This window comes from Ptychodera flava, chromosome 11, assembly GCF_041260155.1.
Source record: "Ptychodera flava strain L36383 chromosome 11, AS_Pfla_20210202, whole genome shotgun sequence".
Lineage (NCBI taxonomy): Eukaryota > Metazoa > Hemichordata > Enteropneusta > Ptychoderidae > Ptychodera > Ptychodera flava.
The window spans coordinates 5,730,380-5,753,399 of NC_091938.1; the positions used below are offsets into that span (position 1 = coordinate 5,730,380).

At 36.5% G+C, this 23,020-nt stretch overlaps 1 protein-coding gene across 2 annotated transcripts in view; it reads left to right on the top strand.

Moving 5' to 3' along the window:
• Positions 1 to 321: 321 nt before the first annotated feature.
• LOC139143365 (flagellum-associated coiled-coil domain-containing protein 1-like) overlaps positions 322 to 23,020 on the top strand; it is a 40,334-nt gene continuing 17,635 nt past the window's right edge. The window contains exons 1-3 of one of the 2 annotated variants that reach the window (XM_070713622.1): positions 322 to 520; positions 5,559 to 6,304; positions 17,799 to 17,988. In XM_070713622.1, the coding sequence (XP_070569723.1) occupies positions 6,138 to 6,304; positions 17,799 to 17,988 (357 nt within the window). In that variant the 5' untranslated portion in view covers positions 322 to 520; positions 5,559 to 6,137. The remainder of the gene's footprint in view (positions 521 to 5,558; positions 6,305 to 17,798; positions 17,989 to 23,020) is intronic. The other variant, XM_070713621.1, reaches the window with a different exon arrangement.

Below are 23,020 nucleotides of genomic sequence, written 5' to 3' on the forward strand. Positions count from 1 at the left end.
AGTTGTTCGGTTTGCAGCAATCTGCAATATCCAACATATTAGGCCTATGTATTAGCCTACAAAATTATTTAAATGCCACACCTCGGTTGTAATGGTCTTATTAAATCTTCAAGACGTAGTACGATGGCGATTTGTCGCACATAGTTGATCGCTATATTGCTAATGTCTACTTCCCATGCGCAAAGACTTAAAGCTTACAAATTTTCCGACCTGCTCCGTCCTCGGAGATAATGTCTGAGCTTGGAGGTGTGTTGCAATACCCTTCTCGACAACTTTGTTGCCGAGCAACGGGACGCATGCGTTGTTCACCAATTTCAAATTGGCGGCGCTTTCCATGAGCCGCACCGTGGTTTTGGTTGTGCATGCAGTGAATATGGTGTGCACAATGGAAAGGTGAACGTCGCGACGAGAAGCCAAGAAACACAGAGCGGATGTTGTTTGCAGGATCGTTTGAAACAGTTACTTTTGAGACGAAGCTATGAAGCCGTTAGGTCAAACATAGTGTACAACACTGAGCAGGGTAAGTGTCCACAATAACGTAAACGGGCGTAAGACTTCTGTTGTGTATATCGATCAGACGGCTTGTGCCGTCCAGAGATCGCGACAGACGTTGACACACATATCGATCACCTGTTGTAGTAAAATGCAATGCCGTGTTTTTCAGAGCTTGACGTCGTTTACAGGAAACTGTACATGTTTGTCACGCACCTGTCCAACAGTCTAGTTGATCTCCAAGATAATGTGTTTGCTGCTGTGTCCACCATAATTAAGTTTTCAAACATTTCCTATGTTGTGTGAACACAGTGATCATAGAAAATATTCTTCAGTATTTCGGTGCTGTTGCCAACTTCCAAGTCCAAGGGTGTAAGAGTCGCTTCCTTGTTTTAGCGTTCGTTCTCGCCTTACGGTCAATACCACCTCAGTTATGTAATGTGTACGTTAAAACAAACAACAGAACACCCAAAAATACGAAACAATTCTATGATTAGGAAGTTGTAAACACCCTTTGATGGGAGTTCATGAGGTAAGGTCCTTGGGGAGGTGTGGGATTAAGATTGGGTGTGTTAGATAGTTAACCGTTCGCAGCGCGCGACATGTAACAAACGGTTGCCCGGTTGTGTCATGTGTGCTAGCGATGGATCTGAATATGCCTTAGGTGATGTGTCATTCCACTCTGTTCAGGACAAAAGAGATATGTACCGTGTGAATACCGTCTGCAACAACGCCAAGACACCCCAAAAGCGAAACGATGTGGAAGTTGACAGATAGCTTCGTAACTTATTTGGGCGCCTAGCCTTCGATGCTCTCTTAATATTTATTGCTCAGGTGCGAGGAAGACGCAACCACACACTGATTGCTTCCAGCAGAATCCAGTCCTTTGTGGGAATACAAAACGAGACAGCTAGAACAATCCACGCTGTAAAGTAAACCTGTAATCTTAACTCGAATCAAATGCACATTTTTAACTCGACTCTCTTCTCGATTAGCACTGCAATTTAGATTGTATGGTATCCACTTTGCTTTACTTCTACCCGTACATTTTACCAGTCATACCGGTCATTCAGGCCACGGCGGGCGTCCCTTTGAAACTTTACACAGAAATTTTATTGCATATTGGAGAAAATAGTGTTGCGGCTATGTGCAGTCACGGTCCCTCTGTACATGTACTGTGCTTCTATTTTGAGATTAAGTTCTCTCATTACATTTTATTGCAAGTTGTTTCCCAGTTCAGTAAGCTGTTGTGAAACTATAAGGACAGAGAAATAAATAACAGGAGAATATACAAACCTTAATGTTTTAAGTGAACTGCTATTTTGGTCAAACTTTAATCGAATGCTTGATTTTCTAAATGTTTTTAAATCTGCAAAATATATTAATGAACAATGTTTGAATATGCAAATTTCAACTGATAATGAACATTTTCAATTGAGTATAATCAACAACAAAAAAACTGTGCTCTGTCAACCAATTTTTACTGAAGCCAACTATTCTTCCTGATTACATTTATATTTTCACAACAGTCTCTTCTGTGCCAAGTCATGGCTGAGGCAAATTTTGCATATTTTGGTACAGGACAATGTGCCCTAATCTGTTAAAAAACAAATTCAACTTTTTTATCGGTTAAAAACAATAACAAAAAAGAAAAAAAATATCTGGACAGTGGCAGTGTCACAGCAAAGACACAAAGTTACAATGCTTTGATGAAATTTTTTTTAGATACACTTTTCCGGACATCATCGGGGCCAACAATTCCCTTGGGATAATTAAACTGGAAGTCAATGCATGCACGATTGATTCTTCCTTTTATTACATGATTAGAAAGCAGCTGTCCCAACAATTGCAATTAATGCTATATTCCTAATTAGTTTTACTTCAAAATATTATGTCTGATCATTGTGCACTTACATCTTTATTAAGAACTCACACTAATGTGTCATTTTTGATTCATTCAATCACCATGGAACCTTGAGTATGCGGTGGCAATATTCAGTAATATAAATGCTTCAAAAAGAAATTACGATGCAAATTAATGATTTTTAAAAGTTGATTTTAACTTTTTACTTTTTTAAATTTTGCTTGTTAATCTGCTGAAAGATAATTGACATGACATTCCTTGGATCTTATACCGTAACAAATCTGTCCTTGTTTGGTTCACTTTGGGCAAGTATAGAAGTAAAATTCAATGTACTTTGAGGGAAAACAAATGGTTTTAATCTTGGTTTAGTAATCCTTGATTCATACATCAACATGTTCTTAAATGTCAGTATATTGTTATGTCATTTACCTTGGTAATCTTTTACTTGTTTTTGAAGTGTTTCTGAAAAACTGCAGGCTCATTTGACTGAAATTGTATTTTTACTTCATTTTGTTTAATAATTATGCAGTATAAGGTTGACATTGTTGTAGGATAAGTCCCAATACCTGTTGTGTGACACTTGCTACCAGCCCTCTGCATGTAAAAATATGGTAGTGACACAAGTTGGGTGTACGCTGATCAAAGTGATCTCATATTCAGTTTGTCTCATCTTTTTATTGTTTTCTATTAAATTTTACAGTTTTCAAAAGGACTTTGAGTCTGTTTATTTTGGGAGTGCACATCCATTTGCTGGCACACACTGCATTTTAGTCAGATCAATTGTGAAAATCCTAGTTCAAAATATAGTATTCAAATTTGTCGAGAGAGTCTCCATATTCACAATTTCCATTATTTTCTCAGAATCTCAACCAAATGTTCAACAAATGGTATTAGCTATTATCTATTTTTATACTTTCACATGAAATTTGAACAGCAATTAATCAGCAGAGCAAATTTACTATACAGGTATTTTTCACTCTTGTTTTCCCTATTTGAAATGAATAACTTCAATGGCAAAATTACTGAAAATGAAGTGCTGTTAGAGCGATAGATTATATTTTTGGTAAATTGTCAAAAATTTAAAAAAATGCTGAAAATGAATTTTAGTGTGACATAAATTGTCTGTGCACGTTGACCATGACAATTTGCATACAGTGGCCGTCAAGCTGCAGGACAAAAATTCTCTTTCAGATGAAACAAGACCGCAGCTTAATTTCCAAGTTAATTGTTCAGAGATTGTCCCACATTCCATCGTCTCCGAGAACGCATGGATTTCACTTTACAGTATCGCTCAAAGGCATATTTATATGTTAATCAAGAGTCTGTGTTATTTGAAAATCCCTCTTCCCGTCAGCTCGCAAATTACACTGTCCATTGTCATGGCAACTGTCAATAACAGGATTGAAAGAGATTTTCGTAATTGAAAAATTTTAAATCCATTTTATCTTGTGTTTATACCAAGTTAATTAGATTCTTGGATTGTCCTGTATAATATTTAGCAAAAGATTATTATTGTGTAGTACTATATGCATGAATGTACATGAAATGAGAAATCGTGCAGCCAATGCTCTGAAAGCAAAAAACGTAGTGAGAGATATTAGCTCTATATTGAACCATTTCTTAATATTTGAACAGTGATTTTTCATTCATTTTTTGAGAAACTGCTTTATGCAGACACAGAACAGGGCAAGATGGAATTCATCAGATTAGCCAAGGGATACGGTAGATATTTGAAAAAGGACAGTTTTTGCCTTCAGGACATTTCCCTGGCTTGTGTTGAAATTTACTAACCCATGGCACACACCTGTCTTATCATCCTGTGAGTCTTGAGTTTCGTGTACGTCATAAATTTCCTGGGGGAAAGAAGTGTGCGTATTAACGACAAGCCTATATGTACATGTTTTCGCATGTGTTTGGAAGCATGATGTGTAGATACATGAAAAGGTGTTTTGTTGATTCAAAAGCATAACACTGATAATGCATATCAAATATCCACTGCCAATGGTGTTGGCTGCATTATTTACATCCATCACCATGGCAACAAGTGTCATGTGATGCCCTGAGACATTTCAACAGAAGCAGGAAATGTGTGGAATTCGGCTCCTGATTAGATTACGACTCATGGCGTCTTTTGGCGTTATGACGTTTAATTCTATCAGCATTTTTTTCACCTTGTCAAATATTTGTATTCACTCAGTATGCCTTGTCAATTTTTTGTGCATGTGACTTTGTGGAATTTAGTTGTGTAATGCTTAGCAGTAGTGTGTTCGGATTTAGAACGGCAAACATAGTTGCTTAAAATTACTGAAAAAATATAGTGATATTATTTGACAAAAAGTAGAGTGTTAGCTAGCCTTGTGCAAATATTTGCAAGCGATGGATAATTGTACATGTATTTATAAAATGACATGATTTCCATCAGGGCGTCTTGTGTTCTGTGCATAGACATGTTTTACTACATGTGTATCTACGTATAGAAAAGGGCTGTATATGACTTACCCATGAACACTCTGCATGAATTTGACAGCTCTTTTTATTCCCTATTAAGTGTATGAGGGTCCTGTAACGGGCTGAAATATCAATAATGATCGTTACAGCAAGATGCATTTGTAGTTCAAAAGGTTGAAAAAAAACGTTACAAATTGAATTCCACATTACCTAACTGTCATAATATCTCTCCAGCATCAACCACGTATTGTAACTTTACTTGGAGTTGAATATTACACATGCAAATTGCTTGATTTCTGCCTCTGTCTACCTGCTCATTGATTGATCCTGAAGCTAACCAGAGTTCACACATAAAAAGAAAATTATATGATCCTATAAATAAATTCCTATGTTAAAAACAGATAGAGGTGGGATAAAAATAGTAAGCTGTTTGTATGGTATGAAAACAAGTGAATACTGAGAAATGAAAATTATGTGCTATGAATTCCCAATTGTAAAAATAGTATAAGGGAAGATACACATATATAGTGAATTGTAGGCTATCACAATTACATTGATGTTTATGAATAGCGGTCAATACTTCATTTGGCCTATTTATATGAAATGCATGAGGATACATTTTTAGACGAACTTTCCATTGGATATGCCTAGAGTAAAAAAAAACAGATTAAAAAAAATTGTATAATTAGCTTTTCAAAAGGTTTTTGATCTTCTCAGTCACTGGCTAATCGGCGTACCATTTGTCCCCTTCCAGGGTGCTGACTGACAGCTGCCAGGATGTTACCATGGAAACAGCTTTGTTGACATCAGATGAGCTACTGGGCAAGGGAGTGCCAAGGTGGAATTATGAAATTGACGAACTAGCGTGAAACTGATTAAGTGTCATTAACAGCAGCAACGGTTTATGGTCTATAAGTTGGGGAATCAAGCCAGTTTGGGTGTTGGTTTATTTATTTTTGTTTTTACATCTACACTTTGAGGCACTTGATTTCAGTTTGTTGTCTGTGACTCAGGACTTCAGAAGATTGAAGGAAGGTATGAGAACGTTTTAAATATAGACCCCGTCCAGAGACTTTTCCTTGTCTGGGCACTCAGTGACAAAAGAACCGGGTCTGAACCTTTTGAACTGAGGAACGCCGCTGTTGATGTAACAAATTGTGCCACGGGAGAGAAAATATTTGCCAAAGACACTGGCATTTAAAAAGGGAGAGTTAGAAGTGCCATCGGTGTGTGCGAATAGGGAGCCTAGCTGTGTCAACTTGTACAGAAGTGAAGAAAAGGACTTTTGAGAGCGTTGGTCCCTTACCAAGTCTGTGAGACAATACTGTGAAAAATGAGTAACTTCAACATGCCAAGTGTCAACCAGCCCAGGTCCAACTTGTCCCTCGGTGGAGAGATGACCAACAGGGACAAGATGGAAGCCAACAAGTACAAGATGAGTGGGCTGGCAAACTTACACAAAAAGAAGAATCGGCAATCAGAAGGCAAACAGAGACCAAAGTAGGTGTCATTTATTTCATTTTATACAATTATCTTATATAATAATCCCGCAAAATATATCTGATGGACAATATCTTCACTCTTCTGAATGTTCACCGATTATGTCACTTGTGAATCGCAACAAGCTGAATCTACAGTACTATCAAAGATTTCTAACTACAGTAAATCATTCCCAGAAAAGTTTTTCGAAAATGTCCAAGACAAATGTAGTGGGTAACTCCTTGTGCAAATTTTCTGTGTAATTTTCCGAATATATCAAATTGTTGCAGAGTATTGCAAATTGTGCCTCTTAAATTCATGAACCAAAATGCACGAAGACATGAATTTATTTAAACTTTGATATATCTCCAACTAGAAAGAATTTCTCAAACAAAAGACGCCGACAGATTTGCTGTCTGCAGCGTCTGCAACACTATTTCAAACTTTCCCCACATAACAATTGTCTGCCATATTTACATAGCGGTCCACCGTTTGTAAAAATGGTACAGCACATTGAGTTCTTTTTTCATCCTGTGGTTGAATGCGGGCAATATATTGAATGTGAAGAGAGCCCCACCTGTGTTACAATTGTTGACAGGACTGGAAACCATGACCTTTATTGTTCAACCGTGGCCATCCACCAAGCCATTCTTGTCATCCTTTTATTCCTCATGTCTTGTGACTTTCTCCTTCGACTGTTTTGTTGATGCCAACAAAGTTCTACACACATAATTAACTACCCAGCAAGTCTTCTGTGATGATTGTGTATGGATGGCTGATGTGGTATAATAGGTCCTTGTCTAAGCGTAGATTGGTCTGCATCTCAACTCAGGCTCATAATTAAAAAAAATTTACAATGTGTGTGTGTGTGTGTATGTGTATTTGTGTTTGTGTGTGTGTGCGTGTGTGTGTGGATCAGAAATGAATTCAACATCCATTTTCCAACCAAACAATTACAATGTCTACAAGCTGCACAGTTGTAGACATGGCTATTTGCTCTCTTTACACTTTATCAATTTTCTATATAATTCGATCTTTCAAGTCTATTTGTGGGTATTTGTATACCAGTGTTCTGTCTACATTCTGTATATACTTAGTGTATACATCTAAAGTGAATGTTAATCAGAAAGGATGTTCTGTAATTATTCTGTTTGTTTTTGTTTGTTTACAATTTCTCTGGTTGAAATTCTATTATTTGGATACAAATTTACAATTCCGCCTCTGGAATTTGTGATATCGAATATTTGCATTATGATAAAATGGTTTTGGATTTTACAGTGTTGTTAAAACACCTATAGAAAAAAGTAAAGATGAAAATAAATGTTGAACTGACTCTCACTGAAGGGTTAGCTTTCTCATGTTTATAGTATTTGACAAACACAATAACAAAACAAAACAACAGTAAAAACAACTCCCCGTCCAGACAATGTCATATTAGTGTGTCCTATGGAGTTTGGTATAGTTGTTAGTTTTTAGCTCCATGGGATCTGCCATTCTTTAATGAGAATGATACATTGGAGCCATTAACAACTGTGTGCTGCATTCTTCAACGACAAGGTAAACATATCGTAACTTCAGGTGTGACTTGTGAAAACATCCAAATATAATGCCAGTAATGTTTACGGGTATTGCTTTGGTTGGCCACGGTTACGCGACCCCACCCGTTGGTTCGCTATTTCTTTAATGAAATAATTGTGCTCAGTTTAGTACAGTTTAGAAATTTGTGAGATGAAAATGTTTGCAATCATAGCACGAACTGAACACAGTGTTTTAACAAAATGACAAGTCAAAACTTTGTGCTTTTCTCTGTCGCCCACGAATTTTCAAAACAACCAGAATTATTATTTCATTCAACAATGTAATATTTGCCCAACATACCCAGACTTGGAGGAGAATTTAATTAATAAATGCATTTTTTTATTTCATAAAGACCGTTTATCAAAACCATAGTTTCGACTTCTGTCTGCAGTCCTTGGACTGTCACGGTTGAAAGAATATGACAAATGAGCTGTTGCAAACAGAATTAGCTAATGTTTGTTTAGGGTTTACTTGTGCACACTCCGCCATTGAAATGAGTCCAGGTAAATTTGATGTACTGCCAGAGTGTGTGCATGTGTCAGCTTTGTACCGGGGAAAGATTTATTGAAGCAATACTCGGTCCTGTCACTGCCCATATAAAGAACAAAGCATTTTAAGTGTTTGTTTAAATGGATGTGTGCTGGAGAGGGGCAGTGTGACAATCAGACAGACAGAAATAGACAGAATGATTGATAGTTGATATATTGACGTACATGAAAGGGGAAGAAGAATTGTATCAAGTGACATTGTGAAGATTCATGTATTTTTACCCGAGATAAATTGTTACACAAATGAAAGCGAGAGAGAGAGAGAGAGAGAGAGAGAGAGAGATTCCGCTGTTGAACAACCAGCAAGACATTTGCAATGAAAGATGTACATAAATGTAGTTATGTGCAGTATACTGTATGGCAACTAATCAAATTCTCAGAGGATAAATTATTGAAATTGATCTTTCGTAAGTAGGATTTCCATCCAGTCGCTTGAAATATTTACTTGCAAATGTCAGAGGTCATGAAAGGTCACCACCTTGTACATGCTGGCTTGTAAAGCTTTTGTTCTACGTTCCTGCCGCAAATCCATCTGCCTTCTTGTGGAATTTACAACTACCTGCTTGATGTCTACAACAGTCTTTCACGGCATTCCTGATTATTTCTGTAATTATTTGAAATGATGTTTTATTAATTATCAGCATTGCTATTAGCCAAGGTAAACACAGTTGCAAGATGGCTAACATGTATATATGATAATTTAATCTTGAATAGACCAGTAAGTCTATTGTGACTTAGCGTGCACTATAGATGTTTCTGTTTGTTTTGAAAGCATAGGTGCCATCTTTATGTTTGTTTCAAGATGATAACTTCAAAATATCATTCTTTGAAGTTTGACAATGAGTGAGTTTTTAAAAAAAAATTCAACTTGCTCTCCACAAACTTGAAAATTGGGGTAGGGTCGGGACAAGTTAAATATCAATACATAATTTGCCGATTCATTTGCTGTGAAAATGTGTGCTTCTATTTTTCAATATATGCATATATTGCTTATGGGATGGGATGGGAAGGCCCACCTTTTGATATCTCCCTGTGAAGAACCCTGAAATTGTGTACGCAGCACTGTTAATAGGGCCATCACACACCTCTGTGAAACCAGATCTCTTCTTCAGACTTATACAGGTAGTCATCTGCTCTCAACAAAAATTACCATGGCAACAAATTTTGAGTGTAGTAAACAGTCTATCACAAATCGTCACCCCTAAAATAAGCAAAAAATCATGCACTCACACACATGTTTAATGGCAGCCATTAATATGTAATACACCCATGTTTTGCTGTATTGCAGTCAGCTTGAATTCCAGTGCAGACCTGACCTGTTCACCTATTGATCACTTACTTCAATGGAGTAGGTTTTTAAATGCCGATCACATGAGAGGCAGTCACTGGGACAGGTGTGCCCTGGGGTGTTTTCTGCCTGATAAATATAGCCTTTGTCCACTTGTACACTTTCTCCCTTTCCAAATCATAAGTCATCCAATTCAACCCAGTGCAGGTCTGTGTAACGGGTGAGTGGTTCTGTGACAGGTTTGTCTACTGGTGGCAGTGGTGGGACATCTTTTCAGGTGCTATCAAAGAAGCGTACATGGTACAGGATAACACATGTGCATGAAAGTTGCTGTTTCTGCATTACTGTTGAGCACATATGGAGATATTTCAGAAAATATGTCAGTAAATTGTTGAGCAGTTGAATGAGGCTGTTGGTCCAACGAAATTTTTGCAACCAAACAGATTTGATAGATTGTACTTCAGTTATATTTTACTTGATTTAAATGTCTTAAATCAATGCAAAACATTAAAACAATTAATGTTATTGGAGGAAGGATGACAAAATCTGAGAAGCGGATATACCATTGATATTTGAGACTAAATTACATTATTACGTTATATAAATTACAGTGATATTTGAGACTAAATTACATGAAGGCGCTGGCTGGTATCTTATTTCAACAGAATAGTCTCTAAAAGTGAATTGAATCTGTATGGATGTAGTAACAAGGCAAATACAGACCTGTGCATTATTTTATAGTGTAGAGTTTTACAATCAAGACCTGGAAACTTGATAGTATGGAAAAAAAGGCATAATGGAATTTTTAAAAAACACACCAGACTTTTATTTTTTGTGTGAGGTTTGCCTTGCCTTGCGTGTTAGGTGAAGAGGTACATTGTTTATGCAAGTTTTATGCACATTTTAAAGGGATATAGTCGTCGGAACTGGGCTCAAAGGTCGTATGGGACCCATACGACCAATGGCAACAACGTATCCAAGGTACGATGGTGATTGATGAAAGTTAAAACATGACTGTCATAACCTACATCGTATAATTTAAATGTTGCAGCTATGATGATGAGGTGTATCTAGATATCGTGCACGAAATACATTGTTTGTAAACAAGAAACTGGCACGAGCGCAGTTCTGACGACCAATCTACAGTCTGTGTGGTCTCATTCTGAAGCTCTTCCCTGGTTGGCATAAGTAAAGTTTTCACCGCTTGATTTTGTAAAATTGGAAAATTCACTTTCTCCTGTAGAGTAACCATAGTGACGTCAGCCATTTTGAATTTCAGTGTCTGGAAATATTGGTAATTTGTTTCTTTAGTAGCAAAATTTGCACAGTGACCCCTGACTTTTACTCTTGAATTTGAATGAGAATGACTGACAGTTTTCATGAGGAAAGTTTGAGCAAACTTGAAAATCTTTTCATTACTAGGTGTGTACTACCTTAAAAGAAGTCAACATGCGTATATTACTGTAAAATGTTGCAGTGCTGTTATAAGTCATTAATTGCCATGCCAACCCCCAATTTACTGAAGAATTCTCGTAATTGATTTGAGAAAATGTTGACGACAGCTCTCACTGATTTTGCATTCTGATATTCTGTGATGGGATTAGTACTGTCCTAGCTACTAATACTATAGACACATAAACAATGTCACACTTAGCAGATTCACTAAAAGACCTTGGTCAAGGCAAACAAGCTAGCTGGGGATAGATGACAATAGATTGTCTTGGGCCATTGTCAGTCAAATCATATCTGTGTTCTTGGTGGACAGGGGGATTCATGGCTGAATGTGTCAGCAGTCTTGGATTCCAAACAACATTAATTTTTAATGAAGCTTCAGTTTAGTTTCCAATCTACGGAATTGTGCCGCTTAGCGTTTATGAATAGCCGTAGACTAGAGATGTAATCAATCGTTGTTTTTATACTTATACTCTCATTGCACTCAGATATTTTTATCCTGTTTGAAATGATATATTCTTCAGTGATTCCATGAGAGTGTATTTTCATCACCACATTTCAGATTTTCTGTGAAGTGAAAAAGTCAGTAGTGGATTATGCATACAAAATGCCGTAACTTGGATCCTTAGGAGATATAAATAATTAATAAGGCCTGATTGTCAATAAGCCTAATTAGACTGTACTGGATAAACTGCCAACAGTGAATTAAAATAACTGTAGGTCCATTGTAAGGCAGTTCTATTTACTCCCAAATGGACTTGTTGAGTGAATGCCAATGGACTGAAGCAGTGTATTTCGAAACTTCTGTTGTTATTCTTTTGCATTTACCAACTAAGCTGTAATATTGTAATGGAAAGCTCTGCTAAAAACGAGTACACTTTGAAAAATATTTTTTTTATTTTCTATATCTGAGGGTATAGCTTGCCAACTGATACAGTATCATACAGTGTCAGTAGTAGCTGGAAGATTCCTTGAAAACTTGTATGTTCAGTGGTAAACTCTGTATCTATGTAGAGTTTGACAATGTCACTTGTTTACAGCAATCGGGCGAAAAGAGAGAATTTCTACTGATTTAAATTTGCAACCAAATCACAAAAAACTCAGAATGCTTCCAAATTGTACGGGAAATGCAAAGAGACCAGACTGTGTGTGAAGGGAACCAATTTCAATGTCTATATAAATCAATGCAGAACCCATTTGAACCATGCATAGAGACAGGATCTTCTCTCTCACTGGGATATCTCTCATGTTCAATTGTAATACAATGGCTTCATAGTTTCAATGATAATATACTTCACAATAATCCGCCATGAAACCATCACTTGATAATTCATGGATAACAATATCCCCATTGTTTCTTCATCCCCATTAATGTGGTCAAGTACACCATACAGTAGGGTACCTTTCATCATTCTGGCATTCCTGTGTGACCATGATGGTCATCCGGAGTTGTCAACCTAACACTCAGTGACTTTGAAGTATGTTCTCCAATGTTCAAGCTATCACTGGCTATGGGACTACACAGTACATGTACATTCCACAATTCTCAAATTGACACTGACTTTGATGATTGCACAGCAACGAAAAAACAGAATAGTGGAATTTCTGTGCAGTATCAGGATTCAGATTGATGTTCGACAGCAAAAGAGATTTAGTCATTCCCTACAAAACCCTGTTGATGAAATTATCTGCAATGTGTGCAAAATTCAATTTTGGTCTTATATGTCAATGAGAAGTATTGAAAGCCCGCTGAAAAATGCTTGGCCTAATCTTTAATATGAATAAAGGTTAATATTGGTTTTATTAGGGGGCCCTTGTGTAGCTTTGTTAAGCAGCAGGATCCCTTAGGGTTGTGTTCATTTGTAAAAGTGTTCACTGTGGACCCATTGTTCCTCAGTCATGTCAGAAAGATTTCATTAAATTGACTGTTCACTCTGTCTTCAAAGGTTTCTATTACTCCAAAACCAAGAATGGATGCCAGTTTGCAAACTGACAGAGCAAAATGCCATCATGATAGAGACTTCATCACGGTTATGTAGCTGTAGAGGCAAAAAAGAAAAGAATTGATAAAAGTTGTGTCAAGATAAGGAATCAGACTTTGTCAATTAATTTCTCAAAAATCAGATTTTTTTTCAGCTAAAATAATAGGTGTCAGACAATCTACGAGCCAGAGTATTACTATATTTGAAGAAAGTTGAAAGTTTTGAATATTTTGAATATGATATGTTCATGCATTTTCTATAAATAATTCAGACGTATTTTCCAATACTAAACACCTACAAAACAGTTAAGAGAAAAATGATTTTTTCCCCCAAAATATCAGTGCAGTAGAATTATTTAGTTCATTTAATTACAAACCTCATCCGGAATCTGCAAAAAATTAATCTTAGAAATCACACAAGATTTGATTTGTTTGGTGACCCACTTTCTGTGTTTAAGCAAAGTGTAATGAAAGTTGAGATTGCTCAAGCACTTGTTGAAACGATAGTATTGGTGCACACTCAACAAATATGGCAATGTTGTCATGTAAGTAAAACCAGGCAGGGGTAATGTTGGCCAGACACGGGGATAATGTTCACAGTGGAGTACACAAGGCTGGCTTATTATTACTCCCTGCTGAGTATCACATTACCCTGGGGTGTCATTCTATTGTTTAATCCCCGCCACACCACACAAACTTTGGTCACACTTCATTCGGTTGTTGCATTGCAAATAGAAAACCAAGACCGACTCCGATGTCATCCATACCCTGTACTTCAGCTTGTTTTGACACGGCTCATTTACATGGCTGGAATCTCCTTGACAATTTTTTTCCCCATTCTGTTGTAGGTTTCTGTTTTTCTTTCATTTAAAAGTCAAGTGTAATGCCCTCTTGTACTCGTGGATGATTGGTGTTTGAGTGTTGCTCCAAAGACAAGTGACTCTTTTCTGACAAAAAAAAGAATAATAAAATTGCAAGTAATCTTTCATAATCAAAATTTTCCTGTTTGAAGCCTGTATCAGACTGATGTCAGATCTCCTAATGCTGACATACAATACCACCTAAATGATAGCCACCTACAGCGCCACCTTTAGACTCTGTGCACAATGGTCTTGTTGTCAATGGCAACAAGCCACGCTGACCCCCCCAGTCCAAATGTAAACATTCACTGTGTATTGCCTACTGGTGGCTCCCTTCTGCCGGGGGATTGTTTATGTGATTTCCCGGCGCTTCCTGCTTTAATAGCTGCTGAGCGCACATTGGTTCCTTTTCCACAGAGTTAGAGTTCTTGGATTCAAAATGGCAAAGTTGCTTTGAAATTTTTCAAAGTTGCACAATATTCAACGATATGAGATGAAGTTTATCGTATATGATGAACACTGAGAGACTCACATTTATATCAGCAAGCAGTCCATACAAAAAAAGTTTTCTTTTGTCACCGTGAAACTATTTGCACATTCTTCAGTTGCGATTCTACAAATTGAGATCTGAACCTGGAGGAAATAAGTTACTATTTAACAAACATTGATGTCAAAGGTCATACAGGACAAGACATCAGGATAACCACCTGTTGATTGCAATACATGATCAACAGGTTGCTGTGATATTTGAAGTCACATCCACTTGAAAAAAGTCAGGCAAATGACACTGCATCAGAGAGTTATATCTGCAAACTTCACATGATACAAGTATACCTCTACCCTCTGACATGTTACAAGACTTTCACAGACCAAGCTCAAGAAGGGACTTCTACATGTACAAGTATGTAAAACTAGACTGGAGAGAATATGATTTGTCAAGGGTTTATGGTAAAATATCCCATTCTGTAACCAGAGGAGCTCTCGTTTGACTTAAAATCACTTGTGTTGATTGGGTAAGTTGGCAAAAGTATTCCACTGTACTCAGTTGGGCAGAAATAAAAATGTATGTAAAATTGAAATGGCTGATATTTCCGTGTTTTTAGCTGAAAGTGAAAGTTCTCATTCCAGATTTCTGATTTGGCTAGCATGTGTGAAATAATTCAGAAGTTGTAATGCAGAATTTGATAAATATTCTGTATAAGGCATGTGAAGGCAGACAAATCTATACGTATAAATATGTACCAAGTTTCCATCGCAGTCTTACCGTAAGAAATTTTTGCAGATCTTATTAAGACTGAATTCCTCTTTTTTCAGTTTTTTTTTAGATTAAGAAAGTCTGTATGTTGAAAATGAAAGAGTTAAACTTTGTTCTCAAACTTTCCTCGATGAAACATTCTACCATTCTCTTACCAAATCAACAATAAAAATCAGAGGTCACCGTGCAAAGTTTGGTCCGTGAGAAACAAATTACCTAACATTTACCGATATCTGAATTTTGAAATGGCCGCCACCCCTATGGTACCCCAATATGAAAAAATAAAACTGTCGATTTTTAAAAAACCTAAGACAATGAAAATTTTTCTCAGTCAAACAGCTTGAAAATGAGCCCCTTAGTAAGTGGTAGATCAGTAAAGAATTGTAAATATTTAGGCATCCAAATATCTGACCCTGAGGTGCATACTGCCCGTGTCAGGCGTCAGATTGTCTTTCCAGGAAATTTACTTTCTAGATTACAATTTCAATGGAAAAAAAAAGGCTATGACACCTGCATAATCCTCTTACAGACTAGCACAAACTTGATCCTGGGAATTGAGTTCCCTACCTTTAATTTAAAGTGTATATACATGCTGCTTTTGTCACTTGGTATTAAAAGAAGTGACTTTATTATTACCCAGGTGATCATGGAATAATCATATCTCTTACATATGTCATTTATTGAACGTTAATATATTCAAAGCATATTGATGATGCAATGTTTTCCAAAGCCCTTTTTTATACATATGATACAAACAGTAAAATTGATTTATACTCTTAAAAGCTTATTTTGTGTGTTGCATTTTGCTTGCTGACAAAAATATTATCCAAACTTCAGGGAGATGTTTGAATTCCCATTATTTCAAAAGCCATAATTGACTTTGACAGTGTCAGCATTTCAATTCTAAGTGATGGATTTGATTGATTAAATTCAGGCACTTAACACATGTATATGTATATGACTGCTGAATTTTTGAGTTGCATTTGAAAGTTATTCCACTGAATGTAAGTTGTGCGTTCATTGCCAATGTTTGAAATATGTTCTGTGATTTCACTTTGACACGCACTGGTACATAAGTTGCATTTGATTTCAGCACATCTTGTTAAAAAATGCGAAATGAAAAAAGTTATTTATTTTTAATATTTTTGACAAAACTGGATGAAAGTCCTCACATTGTCTATAATTAGTATGTAATTAAACACCATGGGAAATATGAATTTATACATCTGTGATGTATCATGTCAGGTTTCTCAGTAGTTTACTGGTTCATCCATCCCACCTCACGCTTCTGTCAAGCAACCCAGTTTTTTGCCATAAAAAGCAATGTAACACTGGAGCTAATTTTGGTGATTGGAGTTGCGGGATGGGGAGGGGGTTTAACTGATATGTATAAAGTAGCGACAGGGGAGGGCGATAAGTTTTTGAATTAATGAAGTGGTACAGTTTCGCCCTCCCCAAAATTATGAATTTGTTTCTCATTGTCATGTACAATGGTTGTGTTAGCTTTTCTCTCTTCTTTCGCTGAAAAAAATGAAAAAAAAAAATGAAAAAGCATGTTCAAAGCGCTATGCATGATAAAATCTGCATGTGAAGGTTAGATCACATACGTATATCCGCAGTGCGGACTTCTGAACGGTGAATGTACTTACGTCATATTACAATATGTCAGGTGTGTTGATACATATAAACATTTTGGGTTTGTTGATTTATGTCAATTATCAGATCTTTTCAACTAAAAAATAGAACCGAAATAAAATTACGTCACTGGTATTGTTCAAAAGAGACCTAGGATGAAAAGAAATGTGTAATTTTTGTCCTTAAAATGAATATTTTGCAAAAATTATATGACTATCTGCTGCAATTTTCCAGGAATCACAGAATCGCAAAATCAATGATCAATATATATTTTTCATGAATTACCATTAGGAAAATCTATATTTGATGTTTTTTTAACTCAAGCAAAAGTTGGTTTTTATTAAACTTCCTTACGAAGACAGTGTTTGAAAGTATACATTGTTTGGTTGGCAGGGAGACAAAACAGGAAAATTTATTTCTACTTAAAAACCACATAGAAGGGCCCATTGTTTGAAAATTTTGGTGACTGTAAATATTACCGACGGCAAATTAGACGGTTCTCCAAGTGGTATTGACCACACCATCTCCTAGCATTCTAGTCTCATTAAAAACCCTTTGAGGTTGAATTGTGTGTGCTGAAAAAAAAAAGCAATAAAACTTAAAAGTGAATGGGCTCCACCGAGTTTTATTTATATGGTTGGGTTTATTGTGTGCTCAATCGTTGCAGTTGTATTGTGTTTGTTGACAGGTTTTATGCAAACGCATGTAGTGACCCTGATTAGCATATGTATGAATGAGTTTGTGTGTGTGTGTGTGTTGTGGAATAGCACTGAACACGTCTGCCTCATTTGGTGCGTCGTCACTTTCCCATGGTAGTCAGTGATGTGACGATGGCATGTCCATTGCCCCCTGCCTGTTCATGTTTCCATTAATCGGTCCCGTTAATCTAACCGGTCGCCGTCTACGTCTTCCATTCAGATCCACTCCAGCCGCCATCAACGCAGCCAGCCCCGAGCAGGGCTACGATCCGCCAGCAAGCGCACCTCCGGGGATACGGCCTCGTTGCGACAGGTTTCACGAAGTTGAGCGGGATTTCCCGGGAAGGAAAAATATGTTGGAGAGCCACTTTCCTGTTAAGAAAACCAAAGCAGTCCAGAGAGACGAAGAGGTCAGTATATTGTATATTTCACACATTGTCATCCACATATATTTGTCCCCAACTGCGTTGAGAATATAACATTTCCAAAATTACCAAACAGTAAGTCCATTATGATATATGCTCATCTTTACATGATGTATGTACTAAGAGAAGCAGGTGACATGGCGTCATTCACTGAGCTCATCAAATCAAAAGACACTGTAATATTCATGGTTGAATATAAAATTACAACAGTGATGTCATTTGGTCTGATCAAAACCCTTCCATTTGATGAGTATTTTATTCTCAATATAACTTAAATGTATATTTTCCATCTGAAAATATTTTGTAAAATTAAAAACAAAATATTGAAGTCGATGTGAAGTTGATACGTGTATTTCAGTCACCTCATACTGGCCAGTGGTAGATTTTCACAACAAAAGAAAAAAAAATTATCAAAATGTTAGATAAGTGAACTACAAATTCGAAGTTTATCAGATTTACTCATTTAGATACATTAATACAAAGAATCCACATACAAGAATATGTGATTTCAAATGTAATTTTTGATTCATTTTTGTGAAGGTCTCTTGTCCCTAATATAAAACAGAAATTACAGCTCCAACTGATCCTCTGTACTGTACAAAGGTCTGATCACATGTATGAAAAGATTTATTCACCAATGGTACATGATGTCATATTTGTGTTAGTCCAAGTCGCTGAAACCATTACAAATATGGACACGTAGTCACACATGTTGTCGTCAGTCGCTTACATGATATGAGACAGAAATTTACTCACAGCCGATGAGTGATTTAAACAACTGAATAAACAAGCTGGAACAATAGTGATCAATAAGTAAACACAAGTTACAGGCAAAACAGATTTCAAACCTCAACACAGTGACAAGTGTGAAGATTTCAATCAACATTTGTACTTTATATTGGTAACAGGTTGCTGTCCTCGCCGTTAATTCTAAGTACTGATCAATGTTATTCATAAACAAATTTTCTTTTTTCATAGACAGCAAATCCACACTTCTATTCATTTGATATCGTTGTAATCTACTGTATTATTTGACAGTAATTTCCATTGGCATTTTAACTCCAATGTTAACCTTCAAAGCCTTAGAAATTCCATGAACCAGTTGTAGGGTTGGATTTGAACAAAATCCGTCAGAGCAAGACTTCATTCAGAGTGGCTTGGCACAAAAAATAAATGTTTCCTCTGTTTGCAAACCACTTTGACAGCAAAATTTGAATGCGGAGCCACTTAAACTGTGACCTTCTACACTTTCAGAACACGTCAGGTAGTCGTTAGAAGATTTTAAAGGGTATTTCTCTGGAAAATTTTAGAAGACTGCTCAGTTTTCAGTGCCTTTTAACCAATTAAAACTGATCGTTTTAAAATGCAAAGATGTTTGCACAGCACTCAGAAAGATCTATGGGCCATTGAATCACCGTGACATTTCTCGCCCTGTGTTGTATGGCCAGAAATGAATGCCCATGTCACCTAGCAATGAACAGACAGCACAGAAATATTTTCCACCGTAGGTTGGTCCCGTCCATGGACAATACCTCTAGCATTGTGTTGGTTATGTGCTCAGTGGTCCAATACATATTTAAACAGTTGGTCAGTTTGTTACCAAAACTGCTGAGATCATGAAAGCTATTACCTAAATGGTGAGCTCAGGATCTATTCAATAATTCTCTGTTCGCTTCTCAGGACACTTACAAGACTACCAAAATTTAAATCCATGCTTTGTATCGGTAGTCAGTGTGTAATAACTTGGTTCTTAAAATATTACGCAATTTCTTCCTTATTCTGTCTTTGAAAATAGCAAAAACAGATGGTAATATCGTATATTAGTTAAATAAGTATCAGTGAATCATGAAATAGTAAACAGCATCATGCATTTTGAAGAATAAAATCCACAATTTGAGAGTTATTCAAGGGCAAAGAAAAAGGATACTTTTAAATCTAATTTCTTTTTGTTATACCCATTATTATAATTGCACTTTATTCCATGTTGGCTGTTGATATTAATTTGAAATGGTCTCTGCATATCAAGAAATGAAGGACTTGATCTATTCATCCCTGATTCTGTGTATGTAGGTCCATACTCACCATTGATAACAATAGAGTTGGGCCAAACCATAGTGGAAAAAGGGATAAAGACTATATGAAGTAATAGCAGAGTGTACTTTAATTTTTCAAGGAATCAGTATTTACAAGCTTTCCTCAAGTTTTTTATCATCATCTGAAAATGACATTTTACAATGTGTACTAATTAAACTGTATTTTCTTAAAATCCACACATCAGATTTCTTCACACTCACTTTATGTTGAAAGCAAAGTGAAATTACTCAAGGTTTCAATCAATGTTTCAATATTGGTTTTAATGCCAGAAGGAAAAAAAACACAGAATGGAAGGCTAACTAACAGTCAACAATGTCACACTCAGAAGGGACTTCATCAGATATGTTTCTCTGTTTATGAAATATTTTGTTTGAGGATTTGAACTTCAGGGCTGTTGCCGGGCAATGTGTCACCGCTGGGCTGTTGTCAATGACAGAGTTGTGACCTTTGACCTGCCATTGGTTCAACTCAGTCTAGAGTCCCTCCAGTTGGCCCAGGTTTAGTTCACCGCGGCATTTTTCAGGAAGTTCAGCAAATCTGTCAGACTTTTCTTTAAAAGCGTGAAAGTTGAAGGTTAATGATTGATGTACAAGGAGAAAAGAAAGGAAAAGAAAAAAAGAAAGAGTTAAAAATAGAATTCTCTTGAGAGTTGGTTTTTCATCCGGTGACTATGAGCACAGCAGATTAAGGTTGTAATTCCTGTAGTTAAAGTTTGTGGTCGTGTTTACAATCCCCCTTGGCAATACCAAGGAGTCTATTGTCATTGTCTCTGGTACTGTCACCCTGCTGTGGGATCCATTACATAATTCCCTGGTGTATCCAAAGGAATGGGCTTTATCCTTTTCTCTGTGATCGGAAAAGTAAAGAAGAAAGTTCAACTATCCCATAAAAGAACCATGGAAAGTGTCAACAGGGTTGGTTTGCATTGCGTGAACACAGGGTTCAATAAAATAGGTTAAATATTTTATTATTTTGCCATGAGAAAGGCTTGTAGTTGTGTTTCTAGTGTTTCCAAGATCCACAGTCAAACCCAAACATGTCCTTATAGAGACACAGAAAGTGAAGTTTTATTTGTTGCCATGAACATTTTCTTCTTCTGCAGATTAAATATTGTGTTAATTGACATTATAATAATAGAGAAGGAAGTCTTTCTGTTTTGTAGACAAATTGCACAAAATGAAACAAATTTTGTCAAAACACCCTGAAAAATATAAATGACAACAATGCTTGATCACTGAAATGATGTAGTAAGAATTTTAATTGTCTGAATATTATCTGCACAAGGTAATACTTACCTGTATTAAAGCAAACTTTTGCTCAAACTTTCTTTCCTGATTGAGACTTACAATAAATAACTTTCAATTTTCAATTTCCACAAGCTTCTCACTGACTCCACACAAACAGCAGGTATAGGCAAGCATTGCAGTTATTTGAATAGTTGAATACCAGTCCCTGAGGGATATTCTACCTTAACTGAGTGGCTGTCATATTGAATTGATAAAAACACGTCACTCTGTGTTCACATTTCACCAGGTACATGTGCCTGTCAATATTGTCATCGATAATTTACAGCTTCAGTCATAAAGTTAAATCTGAAATGTAGATTCAAATAAAAGGTTGGAATAATACACTTTCCTAGTATAGTTACTACTTGATATACTTGCTGATCTAAAAAAAGGTGAAAATCTCCGCATCATGAACCGAGCACATGAAGTTTACTGTCTGCCTGTACTTCACACAAGTAGCAGTGGCATTTTTAAGGTAGTATTCGCCTCGAAAGTGAAAGACTTAAACTTTTGCTGTAACTTTCTTCAAGGAATCTTTCGGTCATTCTCTTTCAAAATCAACAATAAAAATAGGGGATCACCGTGCAAATTTTGGTACTAGAGAAACAAATTACCCAAGATTTACCGATATTAGAAATTCAAAATGGCTGCCATCCCTGTGTTAACTCTATGGAGAAAAATAAAAATTTTCGAATTTCGAAAAACTAAGCCGGTGAAAACTTTTCTTTCACCAAGAGCTTTAAAATGAACCCCCACATGTGGTATATCAAAAGAGAATTGTAAAAGTTTGAGAGTCTGAATGTCTATCCCCGAGGTGCGCTCTACCTTAATACACACAAATTTCACTCCGTGCAGTGGCTATCTTACCTCAACAACAAAGCATCTGATATAATCTTTGAAGATTGTTTCTAGTCTTCCATATCACAATATTGCTGACAGGTAGCGATGACAGGCTTGTTTACAGAACAAACACTCATTTAATGTTAGATTTCTTACTATTGTGTTTTCAGATTTTCAACAGAATTTTATACCTATGCAGAATACTTTATATATTAAACTTTGCCTCTTATTATGAGAAAAAGAGAGTTGAAATGGAAGTTAACTATGAAATGTACATAAAAAATTTTGGATGGAAACCATTGTAAACTCACTAAGATGTGTCTGAATTGTGTTTAGTTATGATAAGTAAAGTAGATATGATGGTTATCAGGCGATAACATTCAATCTTTGATTCAAGGATTAGGATTGGCTATCTGTGTTTCCATGGCAACTAGAGTGCTTGCATAGAAACATAGCAGTGGATATCATGATATCAGGACCATTGCTTATCAGATGACATATGGATTGCTACTGTTCTGTAGATACCCAGTGGCTAGGACAGGCCACTTTGGAAGGTAGCAAGCTTGATGTTTTAGGTCACAACTTCATAGGGGTTTCTCTGTCAAGTCTGCTCAACCATCCTCCACTTGGGCCATCCTTTACATGCACCCCCATTTAAGAATGTGGTCACCACTGGCCTGGCAGAACCACTTTCACACTCATTGAATAGCGGGATCCAAGCTGACAATCAATTTTGAGTTAAATTTCCTTCTTTCTTTCATGGAGAGATTTGAGTTGCCATGCTCATATTACAAATA